Source organism: Xiphias gladius, chromosome 21 (assembly GCF_016859285.1).
Source record: "Xiphias gladius isolate SHS-SW01 ecotype Sanya breed wild chromosome 21, ASM1685928v1, whole genome shotgun sequence".
Lineage (NCBI taxonomy): Eukaryota > Metazoa > Chordata > Actinopteri > Istiophoriformes > Xiphiidae > Xiphias > Xiphias gladius.
In genome coordinates this window covers 22,939,922-22,964,172 of record NC_053420.1, presented here as the reverse complement: position 1 = coordinate 22,964,172, position 24,251 = coordinate 22,939,922, and the positions used below count along the sequence as shown (strand labels likewise).

The following is a 24,251-nucleotide window of genomic DNA, read 5'->3' as shown; positions in this document are numbered from 1 at the left end:
GGCACAACCTATTGGCTCTTAAGTTGTAACAGAAAGGCGGGACTACAATTCCTTAGCAACGCGCTTGGCTCCCAGGGAGTGGTGGCGGTTGATTCAACATGGCGGCAGGGGCGACAAAAAGTGGAAGTTCGGGGATATTTTGGATGAATGGCGGTATATTTACTTTTACTGAACTACATTAGCTTTCTAGTCCAGCGCATATTCGTAAGTATCGTACTAGGAGACGTGAAACCGAAAGAGTCGCAAAGATATTACTTCTGTGTCAATGCTGTGATGTTGTTATTTCCGAGGAAGTAAGAGCTAATTAGCTTCGTTTGTTTAAGTTAACAGTAACTTGGCGGTATCTCTTTTAAGATACGTTAATCTTACCTATTTTATATTGAAAGTCGGTGGTAGCAGTATTAATGCTTGCTATCATTACCTGTCATCTGCAGTAGAAAGCTAGTTAGGTTTTTGTATTCTTCCTACGTGATTGTAGCGTTGACTGTTTTCACAGGAATAGGAAATTATTAATTTGACAGCTAGCGTTAGGAAGCACATGATTGATCAAGTTTCATGAAAGTTGATTAAACGTTATCTTTAGTGTGTCTCTTCTTGCTTGTTCACCCAGTGTCAGATGAAGAGCAGCCCTTGGTGTTTGTTCCTGGTATGTCTCAATGACATTGTTTGAACAATTTTCTGAACACAGTCTGAAAGATTTTTATGTAGGTTACCACATGGAATCCTCTTCTGCTTTCTCCCCACAAACTGTCTCAGGAGTGGATGGAGAGGTGAATACTCAGACCCCTTTTTATCTGGAACCAGGCAGCATCAGTACATCCAATAAAAGAGGAACCAAGATGCGGGGCTCAGCCAAGTGTAGCTCTGACTGCAAGAATGAGGCTACACTAAAGAAAGGTGGCAAGAAACAGGGCCGCGTACAAGGTGATTGCTCTGGCTCTACTAAGGAAAAGGTGTCAGTCCACCACAGTGCTGCTGTGGCAACAGAGCACACCCCTTCCCTGGCGTCTGATACTTTTCTCCCCTCATCACAGGTAAACCATTGTTTTGTATGGGTTGTTTCGCTCTGCCCTTCATGGATGTAAGTTGAAATGTTTGAATATATGGAAGAAAGCATCTGAATAATACAGAGAGCAAGGAGTATTGAGGCTGAAAGAATTTCCTCATTAATATCTGTTAATATCTTCTTATACTTGCTAACCATTGTTTGCACAGATTATTTCTGAGACCAGCAGAGCCAGGAACCAGGTCTGTTTGAAGGACCTCTGTCCTGAAGATAAGCGCCGAATTGCAAACCTCATTGAAGAACTAGCCAGGTAGCCAGCAGTATATGACACTGAACTCTTAGGTATTGTTACTGTTAATATGAATGTGTGGAACAACTTAAAGTGACACCTGATTGAAATGTTTTATTTTGTACTACATTATTTCACACTGGTACACATAATGTAGACCAATTATCCTTAAATACTGTTACTTATTTCCTATTCTCCAGAGTGAGTGAGGAGAAAGAAGAGTCAGTGCAGCGTCTGAAAGATGAACAGGAAAATTTTGAACGCAAGATCCAACAGCTGGAGCAGCAGAACCTGATCATAGCACAGGAGAGGGAGAGTATCCTTTCAAAATACCTGAATGAACGTAAAGGGCAGTGAGTTAGACTGTGTGCTATTGCTAATAGCAGTACTGGTTCAAAGTAGAGCGGTGAATGAATGCAGTTCTGTTGAGCCAAAGGGGTTGAAAACACTAGTTATGTTTGAGTAATCTTATTGAATAATCTGTTGTTGCTGTAAAATGTGCTTCATGGTGTGTTTATTGCTATTTGGTAAAAAAGTATTGTCTAGCCGTAGTAATGGCTAATGCAAAATGTAGTGCATTGTTGTGAGGAAACCAGAGGTCCCTCAAGAATTCCAGGATATGATACTTCTATCATTGTGGAAAATGTTACCAATATGTTTTTATAATGTATGCTAACATTGCATGATAAAATGCACTTAGTACCCTATTGTGAAATTGGAATGATGGTACTACAGTAGAGTATGGTTTTGCAGTTTCATTATTTTCATTTTTCAATTCTTTAAAGAATACCCTGCAAGAAATATATTTTTTAACCAGAAAATGTGACAAACTGGTTTAAAGTTGCAACGAAGTGGCACACCAAACACATTCCAGACAATTTACTGATTAGCTCAACTTCAACTTAAAAGGAAGAATTAATCAGTAAAATCACCCACTGTAGTTTGTGGTTGAAATAAAAACCTGTTGCCAGCACACTGTGACACATGGTTGCCTGTCCTTGTAAGATTTTCTTAACGTTCGACAAAAGGTTTATTGCTGGCTACATGGTTCCATTGCTGTGTGCCATTCCATATGATTGTCCGCAGGGGGCAGTGTTGTCTTAGGTAAAGCCATGTATAGTCTTTGACCAAGATCATTCAATCTGATACAAAAGGCAGAGAAATGGAGCAGATGCATTTAAATTATTTGATGCTGCTGCAGTTGTCTTTTGCTAGTGCTTGTAGAGTATCCGCTGTTGTGTACAGAATCAATTTCATGCTTGGAGACATGGCCCAAACCATCTAAATCATCTCATCATCCAAAGTTGAATTTTGATATTTACTGAGAAGTGTGTGCTTCCACCATGTGTGTGATTCCACCATGTGTTTTTTTAACCCTCCCTGAATGTTGAATGTTAACTATAGAATATATTCCAGTTCCTCCTTACAAAATGAGATCAGGTGGGTCACCAACTGTTTCTTGATTGTCTAGCATGAGGTTAATGCTAGAGTTACAGCGATGGTATGCTGTTTATTGCATCCCACAACCAACCTACTGTCTTCATAACAATTCTGCTCAGGTCAGACCACATCATGGCCGGCAGTCAATTTAGGTTAAAAACACTGCGAAATATGAAGAGTAATTGACCCAGCTGGTAAATTGCACGATTGGCAACGGCGGTGGAGAAAATTAGGAAAGCACAACTCAATTAAAGGCACTTTGGCTCGGAGACTTGGCATTTACACCAAACTTCTAAACTCCATTAAAAAGGTATTTGAGAGGAAAAAGTGTTGGGATCCAAGCACCTCAGGGGGGATAACGTAGTCTTTTAAAGTGCGGGCAAGAGTCATTCTCTTCTCAGGCAGAAGGTTTCGGCACTTCCCTGAAAGGTTAAGGAGACACCAAAGGCAAACGCGCTGAATGAGAGTCTTCTCAAGTATAATTCCATTACGCCTCAGCTTATCTTATCTAACCAAGATTCAGGGTTGTCAGGGATATAAAGAATGTAGGGCTATACCTTAGCCCCAAGCCACCTAGGATGAGAGGGAAAAAGTACCCTTGATATTTGGGGTGTTCAGCTGACATTTGGAACTGACTGGCACACAGGACCCAATTTGTGTTTCAGAAAGGAAGGATGCCTTTTGTACTTCAAGGCATGTTGGCATGGGCACAAGTCAAGGTGGCGTTACTAACGTGGTGAACTGTTCTACTTGCTGTATCCAGAACAAGGCACAGCAGGTGCTACAGCTAATGCCATTTATTGAGTTGAAACAATTGGAGGGAATCCTGAGGCCATAGAGTGAGGGGAATAACAGCCCTGTTCGGATATGTCATTGAAAAAAGCTACATGTTGTGATAGAGTATTGCCAGAGCTAAATCCATTTTTACCCTCCCGGGTTTTGGATGGATGACATTTACAACGTGGAAATCTGGTTCTATCAAGTGTGCTTTTTGTGATAAGCGTACATCAGAAGATTGCTTCTGCAGAATTCTTAGCTCTTTGTTTTTTGTCAGATTAAGCCCCTAATATTTCTTGATGTCAACTTTGTGGGTGTTGTGTAACCTACCTTTTATTCTAGGAATGAATGATGTGGTTGAAGCCATGTGCTTGTGTAAGGTGCATTCTATTTGTTAGAGGCGTTAAAAAACAAATTAAACTCTGTTCTAAACTGTTTCTTCCTACTGAAGCTCTACCTTCTGACTACTGTTGGCACAGCTAAGAAATATATTAGATGCTGTCGGTTTGACTTGTTGAATTGAGAACTTTTTTGTCGTCCTTCCATTCTGCTGAACTAAATTATAGGGAAGTCTATGTCCATGAAGAAGTTATAAATATAAATACACATTGAGCTGCTGTCATTTGAAGCTAAAGTTTAGCCTTAAAAATAAATGTCAACCTTAGTGTGATTTTTGTATTGTTGACTGGATCAACTTAACTGCCTAACTGAATAGAATCAAATCAAATGAACCAGTCATGGGTTTAATGTAAAATAAACAATGCACCGAGTCTTTGCTGAAATAATCAAAATCGAATCGAGTTGGAGTTGGCACACCTCTTACTATGTATTGTGTGGATTTTTTGGCTCGTCAATGGAATATGTCAACTCGCAGTTGACCCAAAATAATTTGTACAAAAGTCATGTCTAATAATTCAGCAAGACACAACTTACTTTGTGCCTACTCATATTACATTTTAGTTGTGATCATAACAGCGAAGACGGCTGAGAATGTTTTTGATGAGGATGGTTTTCTATATGTTTGCTCTTAGAATTTTAAAGCCATTTTCAAAATAATTGTTAGTTGACATGTTGAGTTTTTTATTGGTTTATTGTGTGACTCGCACTCATGTCTCTTTTCTCCTGATTCAGTAGTATTGAAGCAGTTATGTAAACTGTCTTCTTCTATTAATTCCCCGTCATTGCTTCCTTACACACACATTCATACACATCAGTCTCCTCCCCTGTTTCCCTCATATTCCCGCTCAGGCCCAATCTGTTTGGCACAGTGTGCTAAAGCAGACTTTAAAATATTCCCCCCTCCTGTGCAAATTTGTTCCACCTTGAAGTGGATTTCATTATTTCATTTGAGCCTCGGCCTGACAGGGAAGTGAATCATTTTGACAGGCCCCGTCTGAAGCCTCTTCAACCCAAGCCCTCCATTCTGAGTATTTTTGGAGCAGGGGGGAGGAGTAAGTCATTGTTGGCACTTTGCAGCTCTGATGTAAACTAGGGGCTTGCCGAGTGCTTGGCCCCCATTGGCTGAGGTCCAAGGCTGTGGAGGAAGCATGTTTAGTGTAGCGACGGGCGGAGAGGTGGAATCTTATCAGTGTCGCTCCACTCGGTTCAGATTACCTAGCATTTGCTGTCCAGGGACTGCGTCAGCCTGTCAACACATTAACACACGTTACCTTCATTTATGGTATTGGGATGTTCTGATGCTGCAGTTCTGTTGGTACTATAGCACAGATAGACTTTATATGTGTATATTGCTTTGTGCATGGTCCGCGCCATACCCAATTTTTATTTGGGTTTTTTGTCCAGCACACTGTACTGCATATTTGCGTCTAGTGGTAAACATTTGTTTTAGGCATGAGAAATCATGTGGAAATGTTTTTTTTTTCGTATTGAATTTGGTGAAATATGAACAGCATGCATTTTCTACTCAACACACAACTCTCTTTCTTGGATTGAGGTGAAGTATAGCTGTATAAGCATATTCAGTTTCTCCCCTTCAAGACCCTTATTCATGCTGCATAAATAGACCTCCCAGCACTGGTTTACATGATGTGATGTCCTTGTGATGTCCTTAAGCTTTACATATAGAACTACTTCCATGGACATTATCAGTGCAGTGGTAGAGGAGCCTTAGTTAGATGGAGGGTTCAATCAAAGTGTTTCTTCACATTTTCCTAATGTTTATGGAAGCTGCTGCATTGCATTTGTCTGGTGTCTGGTCCTCAATTCAAAGATGTCCTTGGTCTCTTCTCTTTCCCTCTGTTTCATTTCCTCAGCCTGATTGAAGTCCTCTAACAACCAAAGTGTTTTCTTATGGAGTGTTTCCCCCAACTATTCCTTCAATGAGAGACTACTTTGAACTTTGATTTTTTTCTTAGAATAGGGGCTTTTTTTTCAAATGGATGCTGAAAAACTCATCAGCTGGGGGGAGCAGGGCCACCATCATAAAAAGATATGGCCTGGAGGAACACACTTTATGATAGGCTTGGGTGGGAGTGTGTGTATACTACTTGCTTTATTGTAGTGTTTGTGAGTGGGCTGTTTAGAGTGCAGGTTGGGAATTTGTGCTCTCACGTCTTGTTTTGTTTGTGTGTGTTCTAGAAAGTGAGAGTCAGACTGAGGTTGATTATTGAATGTGTGTGAGTGTGTCTGTTGGTAGTCTCTGCATTCTCATGCTCATTATCTTTGTATGTGCTGGTGTGGTGTGGTGATGCCACTGTCATTAGTGGGCTCCTGAGGCGCAGCAGTAGTTCCGCTCCAGATTAGTTTTCTTGTGTCTGCCAGCTCTCTGTCTGGCAGATAGCCTGGCACGGCACTGCCCAGATCAGCTCAGCACAGCTTGGCCCGACCCAGATGGTGAAAGCTCTGTGCCACAACAACAACTTTGATTTTGCTGGCCTCTTTTCCCTCTCTGTTTTCAACTTTGCTTGCTCTCTACTCTCCGGGTCCAACGTGTAATTGATTGCAGAAACAAGGCTTTAATTCTGATTGTCAGTCTAAAAACTTGTCAGTCTATATTTTTCCATTTTACATTGAGTAAGAGAAATTTATCCTTACCAAAATGGCTATTGTGCACAAAGTTACATTCTCAGTAGAGCCACACAGTGATTTCACTTTAGAGGTCATGTAGTTCTAATAGTTTTCATTTTTGCTTTGTAAAACTATTTCGTATTTCATCAAAATACTTAAGCCTGAATCTCTTTCAGCCACACAATTTCAGTGTACTTTTTCTCAGCTGAATCAAGGGGTGGGTTTTAATTTTTTAGGCTAAAGGTTCCGTTCTGTAGTGTTTAGTTTTGTTACTATATAACTTTGTTAGTTACTTAACCCTTGGTCCTCTAGGCCTGCAGCAGCAGTACAGAGAGTGCCAGGAGCTACTTGGGCTCTACCAACAATACCTTTCTCAGCAACAGGCGAAGCTCAATGAGTCCATTGCCCAGCTCAGCCAGGCGCCAGCCCATAGCAAGGTACTGTATGGGTAAGATCGGGTGTGTAGTAGGTTGTAGCAAGTGAACATGCAGTAGAAGATGCGCAGTAAAAATGATGGTTGTGCTCTTATGGGAGCCATATTCAGAGAACACCATTGTTAGCCATCCATCAAGCACTCAGGCGCAAAAACATCCACTGGAAACACATGCAATAGCACATTGTTCCATGGCCAAGCACCATAATAATGCATAACAAATCACTATAGAATTCCACTTCAGTCACTGGTTCAGTATGACTGCAGCGTAGTGAAAACTGTCTCAAGGTGACACTTTCAAAGTGAAGACGCCTCTCAGCTTCAGCCTCTGTAAGAATAGATGACTTGGCCAACCTCATTGCCCCGCAGAGGCTCTGAGTAATGTGTGTTTGCCTGCTCTCTGACCCTCAGCAAATTAGTCACAGTCCCTTCCCCAGTCAACTATAGGATGGGCTTTCCTCCCTATGTTTATCTCATAATGTTCCTGACCTTGGATTACCTGCCAGTTATGCTCAGTTGAAAATTTTCCTCTTAAGCTTGTGGCAAATGTCCAGTTTACAGTTTTGAAGGCTGATTTGCATTTGTGCTGCCATAAAGCCCAGCCCTACCATAACACTACGTCTATACAAGCTGTGCAGTGAAGGCATCACGTTAGCAGAGTAGAGGCAGCTTGAGTCCTGCGTCAGTGTCCACTCAGGATGAGTTCAGGCACAGTACTGCTGTGTACGTCACCCACGTGTTGGCAGCGCTCAGAGCCCAACACATAGTCACTGTAGTTATGAGCATAAAATGGATGAAAATAGACTTGAAAACTAAAAAGATGCATCAAGTCATATTAAACCACTTGCAAATGATATGTGAACAGTTCTTGCAAGGACATGGGGAAGACTTTTACTGCACATAGCAACATGAAAAAATTAGGTAGGTGACTCCTAATTCGGTAGAGGTAAATTTTGCTGTCTAGCCCAGCATTGCATTACGGTTTCATGGAGCAGTCTAACGTTTTTGCCTGAAATACTCCAAGGAAAATTGTCATTTATTGTTTTCTATGTTCTCCAGGTGCTCAGTAGTGAGGAAGCCCACAGCCGAACATCTACTAGCAGAGCTAATGCCTCACTCTTTGATGGCTCATACCTCAGCCTTGCTGCTACTCAAACACGACAGCCTCAAGTGCAGAGGAGTGGGGATGGAGGAAGAGGAGCAGTGCAAACTTTGAGCAACCCTACCTCTCTTTCCTGTGTTAATGAAGTAAGTCGAACTGAAGGGCCAATCAAACAGCATAGGATTCACAAAAGGGAGTGCAGGGAGCCACACTCAGAGTCCTGCCACAGATGTGAGCGCTGCCAAGGCAGTGGTCAAGACAGTGGCTATGGAACACAGCAGCGTAGAAGTGATAATCGCTCTTGTCTAGAGAATGACCACCACGACACCTTGAACCCATATGAGCGTGAAAGGTACAGTACTACCGTGCAGTTTATCAAGATACAAACAAGAAGAATGTTAGGATATTAAGCAAATGAAATGTGTATTTACACACAGGCTCCGAAGTGGGACTGCTATGGGCTCTGAGGCCAAGGAAGCCCTGACCAGGCCTCTGCTGGGTCACGAGGACTGGGAGGAGAGAAGGCATCAGCTTCTGCTGCAGAAGATGCAGTTAGAGATGGAGAGAGAGAGATTGCAGGCACGACTGGATGAGCAGGAGGAGAGGCTCAACAGACAGAATCAGCAGCTACACCAGTCGCGTCTCGATTACAGCAGGTAGAATACAGAAGCCAAAGAGAAATAAAAAGTATGTGGTAACATTTCTAGCTAACATTTGGGGGCATAAGTTGATAGTAAGTTCTAGTAGTTAGTCGTTAGATAGGATAATGACTTCTTGGACAGGAGTAACTATTTATCCATATTCATCCCCTTTTCTCTGTTTCCTTGTATTTCGTCAGTGTCTGTCATTGCAGACTGATAGAACCTGCTCTATATCTTCTTCTCCTATATTCTTGTTAGGTTTCAACAGGCTACTCAAGCTGAGCTCAGCACCTCAAACACTAGGACTGGAGATCCACAGCCAGAGGGTCCCTCCCACCAAAATTTACCCTCCAGGTAAACCTGGTAGACTGAAAGACAGACACTCAAACTGCAACTACTTTTGTCAGATACTCTCTTTTTCTCTCTTTCACACACACCTTACACATCAAATACACACATATATACACACACATGCACATACTCATGTCACACACGAAAGCCAACTTAATGTGTCGTGTCTGTGGTCTGCAGTGTGCGTGGAGATGCAGAGGTACATCCTGCAGAACAGAACTTGCATGAAAAATGCACACAACCTGTACCTGCTCCTTTAGATAATGTTACGCAGACACGTGGTGAGTTGTAATCTTGTATTTTTAGTTGGTGTACATATGGAAGAACGTCTCAGCTCAAAACATAGCATACTCAAGCCTGTCAAGAGTTAGATTTTCTTCAAACAGTGTTTATTTTAGCACTTTCATATGCATGTAAAACTTTTGGTAGGGTGTATCATGACGTTAACCATTAAAACTGTCTTGCCTGCATTGCTCTCAGCCTTGCTGCTCTGACTTAACACTCGTTTCATGCAATTCTCAACAGAGGCCTTAGAGCGATCCAGAAGGGACATGGCCACGTCTCCTGCAAAGTCCCCCGCAAGCCTGAGTAAGCCCATCTCAGTGTCTGGGATCCAGAAGACCCCCGAGGCCAGGTAACACATCTTCCCTGAACATCAATAAAGCATTTGATAAACATTTACCATTTATTTTAATAGTTTATGCTACAGTGCTATTTATTACAGTAGGACTATAGCAAACATTGAAACATTATCTAGTCTAGTAATATTAATGCTCATATAAATCTAATACAAGTATAAAGTTTGAATCTTGAAGCTTTTCCTGGGCTTGCAATTGCTGCAATGTTAGAGGCTAAATGATGACTTTTCTTAGTCTAGCTAACTTTTCGAGCTGTGAGAAGCTAAATGAAGCTTTTTACTGGGCTAGCTAGCGCTGTGGCCAGCCTGTCAGGAGACATGCTGCGTTCCATTAGTCGGCCTAGCAGGAACCCTGCAGCAGGTGTAATTGAACAGACTTCTGGATGCATACACTGCCCCCCCCCTCTTTCCCTACCACAGTAATGAGAGAGTGAGGGAGAGATGTTAAAAATGTGTTTGAGGGTGAGTGAGGGGTGAGAGCATTGGATAAAGTGAGAAATAGGAAGCAAGGCAAGTTAGAGCAGGTTGAGATGGATAGAAATGGAGATGGCGAGAAAGACTTAAGAAGGGAGAGGGGTTTTGAGGACAGGAATGAATCACTGAGTGCAAGCGTCAGACTTTCATAAAAGGAAAGGACATTCATTACCTTTTTTCTTACACCCTTTCCACGATGGTAATTAACCTGACTGCAGGGATTAAAGTTCTCCATTGCTACGTTGGTTTTCTGTCAGTTGGATTCCAGAGAAGCCATGTATGAAATCAGTGTAGCTAAAAATATGTTTTTAACTTTAGAGGACAAAACCCAGAACCAGCTTCCTAGCACATAAGCTGTCTCTTCATCGTGATTGGTCATTTGGTTTAGGAAACACAAAAGAAAACAAAAAAAAAGTTTGTGTTGGTGCAGCGCTGCCTTTTTAGAGCGGACGTTTTTTTTGCTTTCAGGTTAGCTAGCATCGATATCTTGTATGCCCTTAATATGTCAGTAGATGCCAGTAATTAGCTGTGAATTTGCCAGGGACGGTCTTAGTGGGTACAGGGGCTGTTCTGGCTCATAAGGCAAATTACCGCTTAAAAGGAATGACCCACTGCATTCACTCACTGCTCTTTACAACTTTTTCCAGGTTAAAAGTAAAATAAAAACAACTGAACTGAAACAATGGTTAAACTTACACAGAAATGTTGTACAACTATAGAATTGGCTTTGTGGTTGCAGTTTGTTAAATGATGTTAAAAGGAAATGTAACGGTAAAGGGCTATTTCATGGGGCTGTCTATGTACTGGAATTCTGTCTCCTAGTGAGTCAGTAGGCCACTGACACGACGGTGAATGTTTTCATTGTTTTTGTATGTAAATTGAGATATGTAAAACTTATTTAGTTTTCGGTTGGTTGAATCTTTTTCGTTACATTAAGCCAGCATAGGGAATTAAAAGTCTCAATGTACAAGCTTGTTGTGTTTGCTGAGACGTTACGTTTCTGTTCTGCTTATTGTGGTAAGAACATGGAGTTATCTGCAAATGTCTGCCAGTGTCTCACCCTGGCGGATGCTTATACAATTTGTGCTGAATGTCTGTTCACAATAGTGAACACTGAGTATTGAGCTGAGAAATGTTTGTAGAATGAGCTATAAGGACCGAGCATGGGTCATAGTGAGTAAACTTGTAATGAGAGATAAATGATGCAATAATTTTATGTATCCTGAATTGTTTATTTGATAGTTTGATATATATCAAAATTCAATGTACTCTAACCCGCAACTTATGTTTCAGACTCTGAAATTGATAACTTTCAGTAAGAAAGGGAGCCGGGTGTATCCCAAGGTGTAATAACTATTTTATGGAAGAGAAATTATGCTTTTGAAGAAACTATGAAATAAACCAAATTACTGCTGAAAAGGCACCATGCACTGCATTCACTCACTAGTCTTTACAGCTTTTTCTTCTTTTCTTTTCAGCAAAATCTGTTACACGGGGACCACACCTGGGACCCATAACACTTGTAGAAAGCATCAGTTTTATTTCATAGATTGAAAATGGCATTGAAATTACGTTAAAGTAAACTGGCAATAGAAAAGCCCTTCAAAAGCATCTCCTTCCCTTAAAACGGTATTGGTCTCGAGTTCTTAAATAAAGTGTTGGTTAAAGCCTTTTTACAACTTGATGGCTGCTTTAGAGAACAGCAGCAACGGTTATGCGTGGAGTGGTGCTGAAATATATATTTCATTTTACTTCTTTAGCATACGTCGAGGGCTAAGGGCGTGTACAATCTGTCTGCCTTTTTCTCAGCTACTTCTGCCTTTTTTACATGAAAACTTGTGGGAAGCAGCCACACGGCAGAAAAAAAGCATCTGTGCTAAAAAGGCGACAGGGCACGCTCTTTTTCTTAAAATAAAATAAAAATGGAAAAAAAAGCTGGACAGTGTGTACATGCCCTGATGTGGGGGCAGGTGGGTGGAATATGACTTTTGAGGTTTTTTTTCTTTTATCTCTGTGACTGTGTGTCGTCTTAGCGTGTGCGTGTGCATTTGCCTGCCTCCGTGTGAGGACTTCTAAGTTACTGTGGAATTGTAAATACAAAATAATATCAGTGTTTCTGCAGAACAGTGGCGTGCGGTGACTTTTTTACAGATAAGCAAGCAGAGCTGAACAACCAACCCCCCCCCCCAAAAAAAAAAAAAAACCCACCATCTCAATGTCCTACGACAGCTGCTTACTACACCATCGAGAAAAATATGGACAAGACTAAAACATACATTTTAATGAAAGCAATAGTAGCAAAACTCTCTTAAATTAAGGCCTGTCCTGTCTTGTTTTTTTTTGCTTCCTGTCTTACCTGTGATGAAAGTCTCTCTCCTGCATCTTGCTGCACTCTGCCTGGTAATCTTCACCTTTCTGCTCTCCCCCTGGCTGATGAAGTATTAGGATGCCTTAGCATTCGTTTGAACTGACAGTAAACATATCAAATGTGCAGTATAGAGGAAAAAAATATAAAAATCACTTCCATGGCAATCTTCAGAATATTTACCATTAACTAACAATGACACACTCCAGTGACCATGCAGAATCCTGCATTTTCCTGCCTCAATATTGTTAACCTTTCCTGGCTCATTGTCCAGACTGTGGTCGGAAAGCACAGGGGAGACATTATATTCTGCCCCAGGGCTGAAGTCGGCTGACTTGTGGGTTAACCCCCCTCCACTTAAATCCGCAGGTGGCAAGCAAGACATGGAAACTTGACCTGGGTCTTGAGGAGTTGTAGCATTTATTTACTTACAAACAGCCTAAACTGCACATACATATCACTGATTTGTTCACAGCTATACTGCTAACGTCACACTCTCTGTTCCAGTCGCGAGCCTCACACACCTGCTTGCTCTCTCTCGCGCTCTCTCTCACACCCACTTGCTACGCACACAAGCTATGCACTGAGCTATCCCTTAAAGGACCAGTGCTACTTGTGTAACAATAGGCAGTCTCAAACTTCTCAAATTCACTTCAGATCTTGCACAGAGAACCCTATACCTTGATTTACAGAAAGGAAAAGATGTCACACGTTGACTGAGGTGATTAGTAATACAACTTTGATTTGAGATGATCACAGTGCAATTCACTCATTTACTTGCTACTTCTACTTCTCAACATTTAGGAAGAAATGACTGTTGACGGGGTTTTCCAATGCGAAAGTGGAGTTTCCACACACATCTGCACATGTGTAAAAAATTTGTACAATATCATAACTGACCCCGAATGGTGGAAGCTGAGTCAAGGGCAGCTTGACAAGCACACTTGTCTGTAGCTAGCTATAGCTAGGCATCTATCAAAGATCCCAGGATTACCAACAATGCACATGGGCAAATTACCAAAGAAATGCCTCTCCTCACTTTGCTTGACCAGCTCCAGCCTTTGTCAATGGAACAAGGCCACCACCGCGACCTCGGAAATGACAGAATATACAGATAGATACAACGGCTTTTAGTCAACCTAGCTTCCAGAGACAATAGCCTACTGTGGCCACAACAGAGCAGTAAATTACAAGATAAATGCAAAGACAGTATCGGATCCTTTTATGGGACAGACGCTGTTCTAAAATGTAAGATATCGCTTCCACTTTACACCTACAGTTTGACTCTTGGTGTCACAAAGTGTTTTACTACCAGTAATGAGGACGTCTGCCCCTCAGATGCCTTTTGTGTTTTTTAAAATTTTTTTTATTAGTTATTTTTTTGCAACCTGTTTTTACATATGCATCTCTTCAGATAGTTGTGATCGTTTAGTAATCCACTGATTTGAATTTGGCATGTGTTTTTCCCAGTTGCTGTCCGAAAATCAGTGAATAAAAATAGTTAGAACATATAAACTATATAAATTGCAATGAATGAGATAAATACAATACTGTATTTGTGGTTTTTAGCTACTTTTTAGTCAGTTTGGCAAATAGTAACCAAAGACCTTGTCAGAGCTCCTTGACTCAAGTTAGCAGGGATGTGAGGTATGGTGTTATTTTTGCCCTCATTAATTTTCTTTTGTAGAAAACTGACGGATAAGTTATTGGTGCCTTGTGTTATTGTCGTGAATATGATATTGTAGGATAAAAAACGGCAACAACTCTACATCGAATCTTGATGTTTTAAGTTGTCTAGATAAATGACATACATGTTATTTTGATTACTTTCCGTCTCATCAGCAGTACATGCTACTTCCAATATAAGCAAAAACTTAAGAAAAACATACAGCTCTCATTCTCTGATAAACAATGTAGAAACATTAACTTGGTAAGCTAGATGAAATGAAGCAGCTTCCTTTAGTAAAGAAAAGTTTTTCTTCCTGTAAGATTTGGCTGGTTACTTGTTGGAACCCTTCTTTTTCACTTGGCAACAACATGCACATGCCCCTCGTGACGGTCTAATCTTAACCAATTCAATCTTGATGTTTGAAATTGCAAAACGAAGCTGGGGTTAACATTAAGTGACCTTCTTAATCCTTTCATGAAACCTGTGCTAGTTAGTAATGAGACAGTTCCAGTGCACCCCGCCCATCTCATCTCCATCCTTCCTGCCATTGCCCGCCTGCTATTGATTGGTTGGGAAATTGACATGCGGGTTATACACAGTGGCTATTATAGGTTTTTTATCTTACTGTTTCGACTGCAAATGAAAAGGGGCGCCGGGGCGAGACGCTATCTTTAATGAAAGACAGGAGCCAAATAAGCAGTGAAAGTTACAAGTGGGAAGAAGGTAGTGGTTTATCTGGCCTCACAGAGCCAAAAAAAGAGACACACTGTAGCGGTCCATTGGGAGAAAGAAGCCCAAAGGTTTTAATTGAAAGCACTTAAAAAGTATTTGAAGGCAGAATGCTTAACTATTGTTTGTTTCAGAGAAGTTGTGATAAGACCTTTTTTTTTTTTTTTTTAAATTTTTGGCTACAGGCCTGGAGATACAAAGAGTTCAGTTTGTGATTGAAAAGTCTGTTCAGAATCAACCTTCTGTAGTAATGGCATTGTCCATAAGGTTTTTTACTGTACTAGTAATGGGCACAGAAGATTTAAGAAGTTAACTGTACTTCGTTTGCAGTGCAGCGTCTCTAGATGCGCTCAAAATCACCCCAACATCACAGGCCAAAGCTTTTTATTTATTTGTATTTTTTTAACAGCGACAGAAACTTGTGTTCCTGCTACTGTTGTTCCTGCATTTTCTCTGTATGCATGCAGCAGTAAAAGAGATTTGCAGGGACTCTCTTGAGGGATATTAATATTGAGCAGCAATTCACAGCTATACCTCACACAAACTGGAGCCAAGAAATGAAGTTCTTTGTTACAATGTATACCCCTCTGAAAATCTATTGGCATTCTCTCTAGCCCTTGTGCAATCTCTGTGCCCTGCCCCCCTCCCTCACCCCACCCACTAGCATTCCCCCCATTCCTGCCCAAACTGTACCCCTACCCCCCGCACTCCCCTTGTTATAGATTGTGACCGCCGGTAAGCGATGCATTATTCATTACCAACATGTCGTTTGTTGATGGATGGCTGTTTGAGAGCCCTGTCCGTTAAATAAATCAACAAATAAAAATGCAAATTCTCACATTTCCAGAGAAGGAACCCAGCCAAAGACCCTCCCCCACATTCCCTTTCTGCTTTCCTCTCTATCCACAAAGCTGCACTCGCTTCCAGTCTCTCTCTTACAAGCAGGCACATACACTCTCACTCTCGCTCATGCTCTCTCTCCCTCTTTCTCCTTTGCATTTGACAGGCAGGAGACCAAATGAGGAAGACAGATTTACTTCCTTTGGCTTCAGTCTCTTTTTCCATCAGTTATCATCCCTCGGCCAACTTCACCCTCATTCACTCTCTCTCCCTCATGCTCAAACATGTGCATACATTAGTTCATGTTGCTAAAGCAAAATCTAGCCTTTTAAAGCTTTTCGGCACTGATATGCGCTGCCTGCCTCAAGTCAGTGAAAATGTGACATATCAAGGTCTATAGTGACGTGTGGAGGAACACAAATGGGCCCGATTGGAAGTTGCACTAGTGTGTCTACCTGCTGACCACCCACATGCATATCAACAAGTACACGCCAAAGATCGCCCTTACCTGGGAGAGCTGTGTGCGGAGCTATGCGATGCAAATCGATGCAGCTTTAAACGAGCAGAGAATTATGTTAGCAAGATCAGTGGAGCGTGCTTTAAAGAATTCATGTTTTGTATCTGGAATGGCCGTTGTCGACTGTGTATAAACTGAATAATTTATCAAGCCAGCCAGACTGAGGGATTGAATCTCTATTAGCTTAATCTCCCCCGTTTTGGTTTATTTATTTCACTGCACATCCCCTCATTTCTATTCCAGGGGAGAAAGCACTGGGTTCTCTCACTCTTTTTCTCTTGCACCTGCAAGAAACTGTGTTTTTCTGCCAAGACGCCCCAGTAGTTTTGACTTGTTAAGGCTGCTTGTTAGGGTTCAGTAGGTACGTCGGCAAGAACGATTTTGTTAACATTTTGAAGACAGATTTGCTCTCATATTGTCTGTGTTAACAAGTGAAGGCGGAAGGACAAATATTTTCGAACAAGCACTGAGCTGAAGTAGACTTTAGCCTTGTGCATGTCTGTCGTTGGCCCCTTGGTTTGCACCTTCTCTGCTTCACTTTCAGGGTAAGTAGTGTAACTGCTGTTACACTAGTAGTAGTGCAACTGTTTTTTTTTTTTCTGTGCATTTCTTTGTTACAATGAAACAGCGCAAGGATACTCATTTACAACATTGCCTGTCTACAGGGCTCCACTGGGTTCTGTATTATAAATGTGGCCTGTGTCTATTCAACCTTGGAAACAAGCTGAGGTCACATGTGGGGGAAAAAAGAAACTAAATTGAATCAAGCAAAAAACCTTCCAAAGTTTTACTTGTTTTTTCAGGTTGGACTTGTCTGTGGTTGACTTATTGGATATCTTTAGTCCTGTCTCTGCCCCCGCACACAGCAAGCAGTCTACTCGAAGGACCAAAACGACACAACATAGGCTGGCACTCGCTACCCCCAAACCAGTGGGCAGAACTCTGCTCACCCCTGCTAGGCCTTATCCTCAAAGCACCCAGCAGGACCTGGAGGAAAGCCAAATGCTGGAGGATATTTTCTTCATTTGCTGACAAATCAAGAAAATGAGGACCAGGAAATAAGGAATGTTTGGTCTTAAACTTTTTAAATGGCTTTCTCTTAATTTTCTATTGACATTCAAAATCAGAATGATCATGATGTTGTAGATTGAGCTCTTGTTATACTGTACTTTTTAATAAGAATAAACGATTATTTATTCAGAATTGGCCATGCTTCTAGTTTGCAGCTGAGATCTTTTGTTCCCACTGCAGGAAAACTGTTTACAACTGAGCTACGTTCATTGTCTCTGTAGACCTTGACAGCATAAATGCTAAATGAAGCTTGTGATACAGTTGTACATTGTGAATTCGACTAAAATGTATTATCCATAAATTATATAACATCAGTGATTCACCACTAGCATACAGTCAGTTGTTTCATCGCCTATCTTCCTACTGCATTTCAAAGAAATCTGTGTATATGTTAGTCAGGTATGCTGTTAATGACTGACATCACTTTCAAACTGGGGGCAATTTTGGTAGTTTTCTGACAATAAAATACAATAAAACATGGGTGTTCTTGCATTTTATAAGTTACTATCAGTAATTATGACACAACACAGGAAACTTTATTCTAGACTGTGCTTTATTATTGGGCTAAGCTGAGACGCATCATTCATTTAAAATTACAAAAAAAAGAGTCCAGGGGACCAGAGAATGGTGCAGTCTGGAGAGTCGGGGGCGGGAGCCTAAAGCGCACTGCCCAATCAGAAGCTTAGCTCATCAGGAACCTGGCAAAGCTTAATAAGCAACATTCATTTCTCCACCCTCCATATGTGCTGAAATTGGGAAACAGATTTCCAGAATACTTTGAAAACCATATGAAGTAAAATGTGATTCTAGCAACACTACCGAGCCTTAGAAATAAAACCACTGATAACAGCACTGAAAAAATGATAGTAACTCAATTTTTTTTTTTTTTTTTTTTGATGAGATAGTGCAGTTTTCATTGAATTTTGCTCTTGGTAGAACACATCAGTTGAACAAGATCAGAGCTCTGTCAAACAATACAAAGCAGGATGGGAAAATAGCAGTGGCAGTTAATCTGGGATTAACAATAATTCAGACATTAGCTCAATATAAATTAGCATTAATGTACAGTGAACTCAAGGCATATGTTTGTTGAATACATGTCTGATTGAGCTGTTGATTTAAGAGAGAAAGTTTAACAAGGAATTATTTTTCACTTTGTTAAAAGGTTTCAGTATGGATGCAAATGGTACTCAAAACCAAAAGAGGAACCTTCCAATCCTTCCATCTTTTTAACAATCTTTTAGCAATATGAATTAATAATGACAAATACATAAGGCTTTAGTATTGTACTGCATTATTCTGGATAGTTTATCAGCAACAGAAAAATGTAGAATCAGTCTTTGAAGTTGTTCAAATCAGAATTTGCCGATACTTTAAGTGGTAATGTGTGATGTAGTGATACAAAGTAACGCTTACAAAGAAACAGATCAGTTGAAATAATAGAGCTCAGATCTTGAGTCAAACAGCACAAATAAATAAATACATAAACACAAATAAATAAATAAATAAACACATAAATAAATGATTAAAATCTGTCTTTGACATCACTTGCTCGATAGGAGCATTTTTTCTCCGTCATCAAAGAAGTGCTGAAGGCATGGTCCTGCTGACAGGAACAATGATCATCTGTGGACCACAACAGTGGCCCATGCATGTTATATAAAAACTATTTGGTCACGTACCAACTCATAGAAAAATAATGCCATGAAAGCATGCATATCATCTCAGACATGACTTATAAATAAATATCTAAACAAATAGATAAATGAATAGAACCCATCAAAGTATTTTTTTTTTTATAAAATAGGTCAATGTGTGTCTAAGCTCTAACTGAGGTCAATGCTCTCCCTGACTGTATTCTGGATAAATGCCTTGGTCAGGTCCTACAGTTTGTACCGTATCCTAGCGACTATTTTTTTTTTTTTTTTTGTACCTGGTTTTAATGAGCATTATCATGTTTTCATTCATATATTTTTTTTTTAAGTATTTAAAGTACTTTATCCAGTCCTTGTAGATAGAAGTAAAAGTCCTATAAAATATGCAAACCTATGTACAGAGGAAAACAGAGCAAAAAAAGAAACAATTTACAGTATATTCATCGGTTTATGTATATATTTATATATATATATTTATATTCAAACTTCTGCTCTGTTTCTTGTTGTTTTTGAACCACTATACTTTGTTTTACTTTTCTCATGTAAACTTGCAGCTTAAAGTTGGAGGAAATGAAGATGAGGTGCTTGACATTCTAGTTCCCGTGGTCATCCTGCTTCCCCTTTCTTATTTCACTCGACATGGAAACATGGGCTCGGTTCGGTGAAAGACATGAGTGACTCCTCAAACAAACCATTAGAAAAGCGCAGCCCGTGTCGACACCCTTTTCAGTTTTCTCAGAGCAGCGGGGGCCAGTCAGAGAGGGCACACAGTGTGGCGATCAGGGATACCAGACATATGACTTTTAGCTTCAGTTGTTATTGTTCGCTCAAAGAGACAGGTGGATGTACAAGACGTTTTGTATTAACCCACCATGGATACCGTCAGAGCAAAAAATGATCAAGATGGTCATCTGGCTTGCATTATATGCCATACTCAGGGCATTGTTATGGGGCACACACAAAAACAGAGGTATCCTGGGATGTGATTGTGGTGTCTTTTAGCCTCACTGGATTTGGAAGGTAAATGTTAAATTATGCAATCTGCTAAAAAGGTTAGACACAGACACTAGAGAATTAGCATAATGAGCAGTTTACAGTAAAACTAGTAATAGCACCCAACAGGAAGCATTGTCTTCCAAAGTGTCATATAGCCTTATAAATATTCATATATATAAATATTCATTGAGTAATCTCCACCAGCTGAATATGTGTTGAATGCAGGGTCTGATAAATCCAAGTCTGTTGACCTTTTGCAGGTATGCGAGTAGGTGTTCATTCCATTTTTGTAGACTCTTATGAGAAACTGTACGCTAAAGCAATATTAAACCAGCCTTTGTGATACAGCAGTTGTAATGGATAAATGGCTTTTCACACTTATTGCTTCATATTACAGTTTCATTATGCTTTTATGTTTATCTTTAGTTGTATGAGGACATATAACATAAGGCAATATAACATCTTCTAAAGGATATGCTTCATGTCAAGTATTACCAGCAGAGATTCCACACATTTACTGCTGGATGGGAAAGTACGTAAAACCTTCTCCCTTAATCTGTTCAGTGGGAAGCCAGCTCTCCAATTATAACATATTCATCAATATAACATCACCTTCATTACCATTAAAACCTAACGTCAGGTTCAGTAAGCTCAGTCACTTCTCTTTTCAAGCCACGTCAGTCGCAACGCTGAACTTTACCCTAGTTTTGACTCCAGCCAGTGGAACGTAGTCACAGGTGCCCTGCACACAGCTTTGATAGTTAGTACCTGTGCTAACAGGTTACCTAATGCCCGCTTTTATCTGATGTGTAATTGCATGAGTCTAAATTAGTCCCAAATGGATTTTTTTTTTCCCCCTCCAAAGACAATGAAGGACAAACAGTGGTCGGACGGTTTGTTATATTGAACATGCACTGAAGCTCTCTGCACGGCTGAGAAATGATATGAATCTGGCTGTATGTTTGACATCATAATAGCGCGTTGGCTGCTTGCAGCAGGGTGTTTAGTTTTTTTTTTTTTGTTTTCTGAGAGCACAGTGCTTGATGGCAGATTTTGCAGGTGACAAGGCACACCTTGACATGGTGACAGCCCATACGCTACATGCACTTTACTGAATGCAAAAGAGAGCAAGGGTTGTGAGACATATTCATTTTGGTTCAAGTTTCAAAGAGAAGTTTGTGGGAGCGTGTGTGTGTGTGTGTGTGTGTGTGTGTGTGTGTGTGTGAGCGTGCGTCTGTGTGTGCGCCTGTGTGTGTAAGCTCAAAAGATATGTTTGGAATAGAGTCGAAGATAATTGTCCTTTTCTTCTAAAGTCATTTAGCCTGATTCTCTTAAAGCCTGCTACTTAGATGTGGCTTTTTGCATTTTCAGATAATATTTACACCATATGTGTATTCTCACACATGTATCTTTTAGCAATATATTGTGTGTCAGCATATAGGTAATCAGAGATAGGAATGCCTGCAGTTTTGGGAGCTGCCAGATTTGCGATTCTTCCCAAGCAGAGCAATGTTTCAAACTCCAGCTAAAATCTACAAAAAATTACAGCTCAACATAGTCAGTAGCCGTTCTATATACAGACACACATATATAAAATATGTGCATATAAATACATATATTTGTTTGTGATTAATATCTATTTATCCATATATACTGTATATATGAATACATTTGCTTGAATGCTTGTTATACATATATATGTACTGCAAATATAAACAAGTTCATATATTTCAAACGTTTCGGATGTTGTTCTATCTATGAGGTTAGGATGTCAAGTTAAAAAAGATAAGGCTGTGATACGGAGCAGCCCCTCCCATGCACTCGCCATCCCTCCCAAAAAAAAATGAGAAGAGAAAAAAATAAACATTTTGAGTAATTGTAAACTAGCGAAGTGAGAGACCCCATTTGGTCATCTGAAATAGTTTTGCCTGTATTCAAAAAGCATATCAGCAATATATATGTATATGTACATGTGTTGTATATATTCGAAATGTACACTTCTTTTAAGTGCAACTCCTCAACCAGTTAACACTGACTGAAAGAGCTGCAGTGGTCCGAGTATATTAGAGCTACAAGTCCTCAGCAATAAAAATGTTTGGTCTTTTGGTCCCTAAAACAACTAAGGAATGACAGGTAAGACTCCCTGGAGACCGTTGCTATGGCTCTCCTTGGCAACGGTATCCCCTGGAAACGGACAGGCACTCCGAGCTAAAGATGGCCATCCCAAATCGAAGCCAATTTGTGTCCTGAAAATATCACATTCCCTACTTAAGTTCTGTCTCTGGGAATTTGTCCCCTCTTGTTTCAAGCCTTATAAATTGGTCTTCAAAAGTCAATTGCCCCAAACTCAAACCATCTCATAGAAAGATCTCCTATTGCAATCCTCTATTCAGTTTTTAAAAAGTTTGTTTTGTTCTTGTTGGACTTTTGACATCCATATTCCCTTAAGAGTTCAGTGGGGTTGGTCATTGTAAGTAGGTCTGATATAGTTTCTTTCACTTTTTTTCCCTCATTGTTCAAGTAAAAGTTTTTGTGGTCCAGAAAAGGTAGCTGTCATTCAAGCAGGGTTTTGTGGGGAAAGAGGTGTGTATATGTGTGCAGAAGAAAAAAAGGTCCTGGGGCTAACCAGGCTGGTACAAATTCTCTCTGAGTTCCAAAGTTTTAGTACATCCAAAAGGAGGTGTCCTTGACTTGGTCATCGCTCTCTCTCTCTCCTCTGTTTCTGAAGCAGCCTCAGTGGTCCAGATGTTGAGTTTGCACTCAGTGGCGGGTAGCGAGTAGTCAACATATGATTCAGCTCAACAAAACCTGGAAAGCACAGAAGAATCAGGAATGAGTCAAGTAATATGAAGGACAAGTAACAAAATTAAGATTTGTGTTTCATGCACGTGAAAGTGTGCAGCATATGTCTGTAGGGGGCAGAACGTTTTTAGCGATGTTAGTGACGTGGCTCCAGAGGTGGCAACGTCGATCTGTCAGGTGGTCTGTCGGCTCCCCACTTTCACTGAAATATCTCGAAAACCCTTGGATGAATTTCCATGAAATTTGGTAAGATATTCAAGTTGCCCGGAAGATGAATCCTAATGATGCTGGTAATCACCTGACCATCCCTCCACCACCACTACTCAGTAAAAGGCTTCACTTTTTAAGTGAGATATCTTAACGGCCACTGGATGGATAGGGACAAAATTTTGTACAGACATTCGTGGTTCCCAGAGGATGAATCCAAATGATTTTATTGATCCCCTGACTTTTCCTTTAGTGCCACTAATAACGTTTGTGGTTTCAAATGGAAGGTTGCAAAAACTATTGGAACGATTGTCATGAAGTTTGGTACACACATTCATGTCCGCCTAGAGACGACGTGTAATCCAATAACTTTTAATCTAGCACCATCATCTGTCCGATACTTTGGTTTATGACCAAATACCTGCAAAACTAACATCAGCCTCAGCTGTACTTTGTTTTGTGCTAATTGTGGGTGGAGGTTCTTAGTCTTGTCAGTTTGTAGTTGCTACATTTTTGCCCAAATTTCGCTTTGATATTGGTAGGTGTATGTTTAAAGGAGCTGTAATTATCCAGTAATTGTTTGCTCAAATTGTGTGTCTAGGATTTTTGAATCTCTCTCAGATGATTCAGAGAGACAGGTAGTCCCTCTGGGCTTAAACAAACATTTATTACAGGAGAGACTAAATTTCTATATTACATTAGAAAACTCAAGAAGAAAGAAAAGTTAATGGGGGAAAACTTGCCATACTATCATTCCTTATGTGTTGAAACTTGCTATATTTACATGCAGATGGTACAGCGCAGCATGCTTACAGGACACCTGCCTCTCTAAAGCATCTTGGCCAGTAAGCTCTGGTATGGATTAACAACGATCATTTTGCTGAGACAATTTTGAAAACCAAACCACTGTTCATCCTGCATCGGATTCATTTAGCTTCCTGGCAGTGACACTTTTGCAATTTTCTATGGGATAAAGCAATTAAGTTTTGTTTTTTATTTAAATCAAACAGTTTAATCCTGTTTGCGAAATGATGAAGGGATTTTAAGCAAGACGCACCTTAACCCTCCTGTGTCATTAGACGTTAAGCAGCACACAAGCCTGCTGACTGAATATGGATCCCTCAGTCTGATATCTCTGTACCTTAATAGTCCATCATTATTATATTTGGATATAATGATAGTAAAACTGAATGCAGGTAAAAAAAAAATGGCGGTATATTTGT

At 40.4% G+C, this 24,251-nt stretch overlaps 1 protein-coding gene and 1 long non-coding RNA gene across 5 annotated transcripts in view; both read left to right on the top strand.

The window, feature by feature from the left end:
* The window catches only part of LOC120807367, a 245,226-nt gene that overhangs the window by 215,280 nt on the left and 5,695 nt on the right, over window positions 1-24,251 (top strand). The gene's annotated exons all lie outside the window — the stretch shown is intronic.
* Window positions 12-17,848, top strand: kiaa1328 (KIAA1328 ortholog). 4 transcript variants are annotated; one of them, XM_040159258.1, is made up of 12 exons: window positions 12-153; window positions 611-646; window positions 757-1,034; window positions 1,216-1,316; window positions 1,496-1,611; window positions 6,852-6,976; window positions 8,032-8,426; window positions 8,512-8,730; window positions 8,974-9,069; window positions 9,247-9,347; window positions 9,592-9,700; window positions 17,164-17,848. In XM_040159258.1, the coding sequence occupies exons 1-12, from the start codon at window positions 99-101 to the stop codon at window positions 17,327-17,329; spliced, it is 1,797 nt and encodes a 598-aa protein (XP_040015192.1). In that variant the 5' UTR covers window positions 12-98; the 3' UTR covers window positions 17,330-17,848. The 4 variants fall into 4 exon arrangements, with proteins under 4 accessions (XP_040015192.1, XP_040015191.1, XP_040015189.1 ...); XM_040159255.1 differs by having other exon boundaries at window positions 26-153; window positions 17,101-17,848; XM_040159259.1 differs by having other exon boundaries at window positions 92-204; window positions 17,101-17,848.

What these genes read in the sequence shown, in the direction of transcription:
- kiaa1328 (XM_040159255.1), top strand. Translation starts at nt 99, where the DNA reads ATGGCGGCAGGGGCGACAAAAAGTGGAAGTTCGGGGATATTTTGGATG. An exon ending in TCGCGTCTCGATTACAGCAG is followed by an intron (nt 8,731 to 8,973) that starts GTAGAATACAGA and finishes TATTCTTGTTAG; the next exon opens with GTTTCAACAGGCTACTCAAG. An exon ending in CAGAAGACCCCCGAGGCCAG is followed by an intron (nt 9,701 to 17,100) that starts GTAACACATCTT and finishes TTGTTTTTTCAG; the next exon opens with GTTGGACTTGTCTGTGGTTG.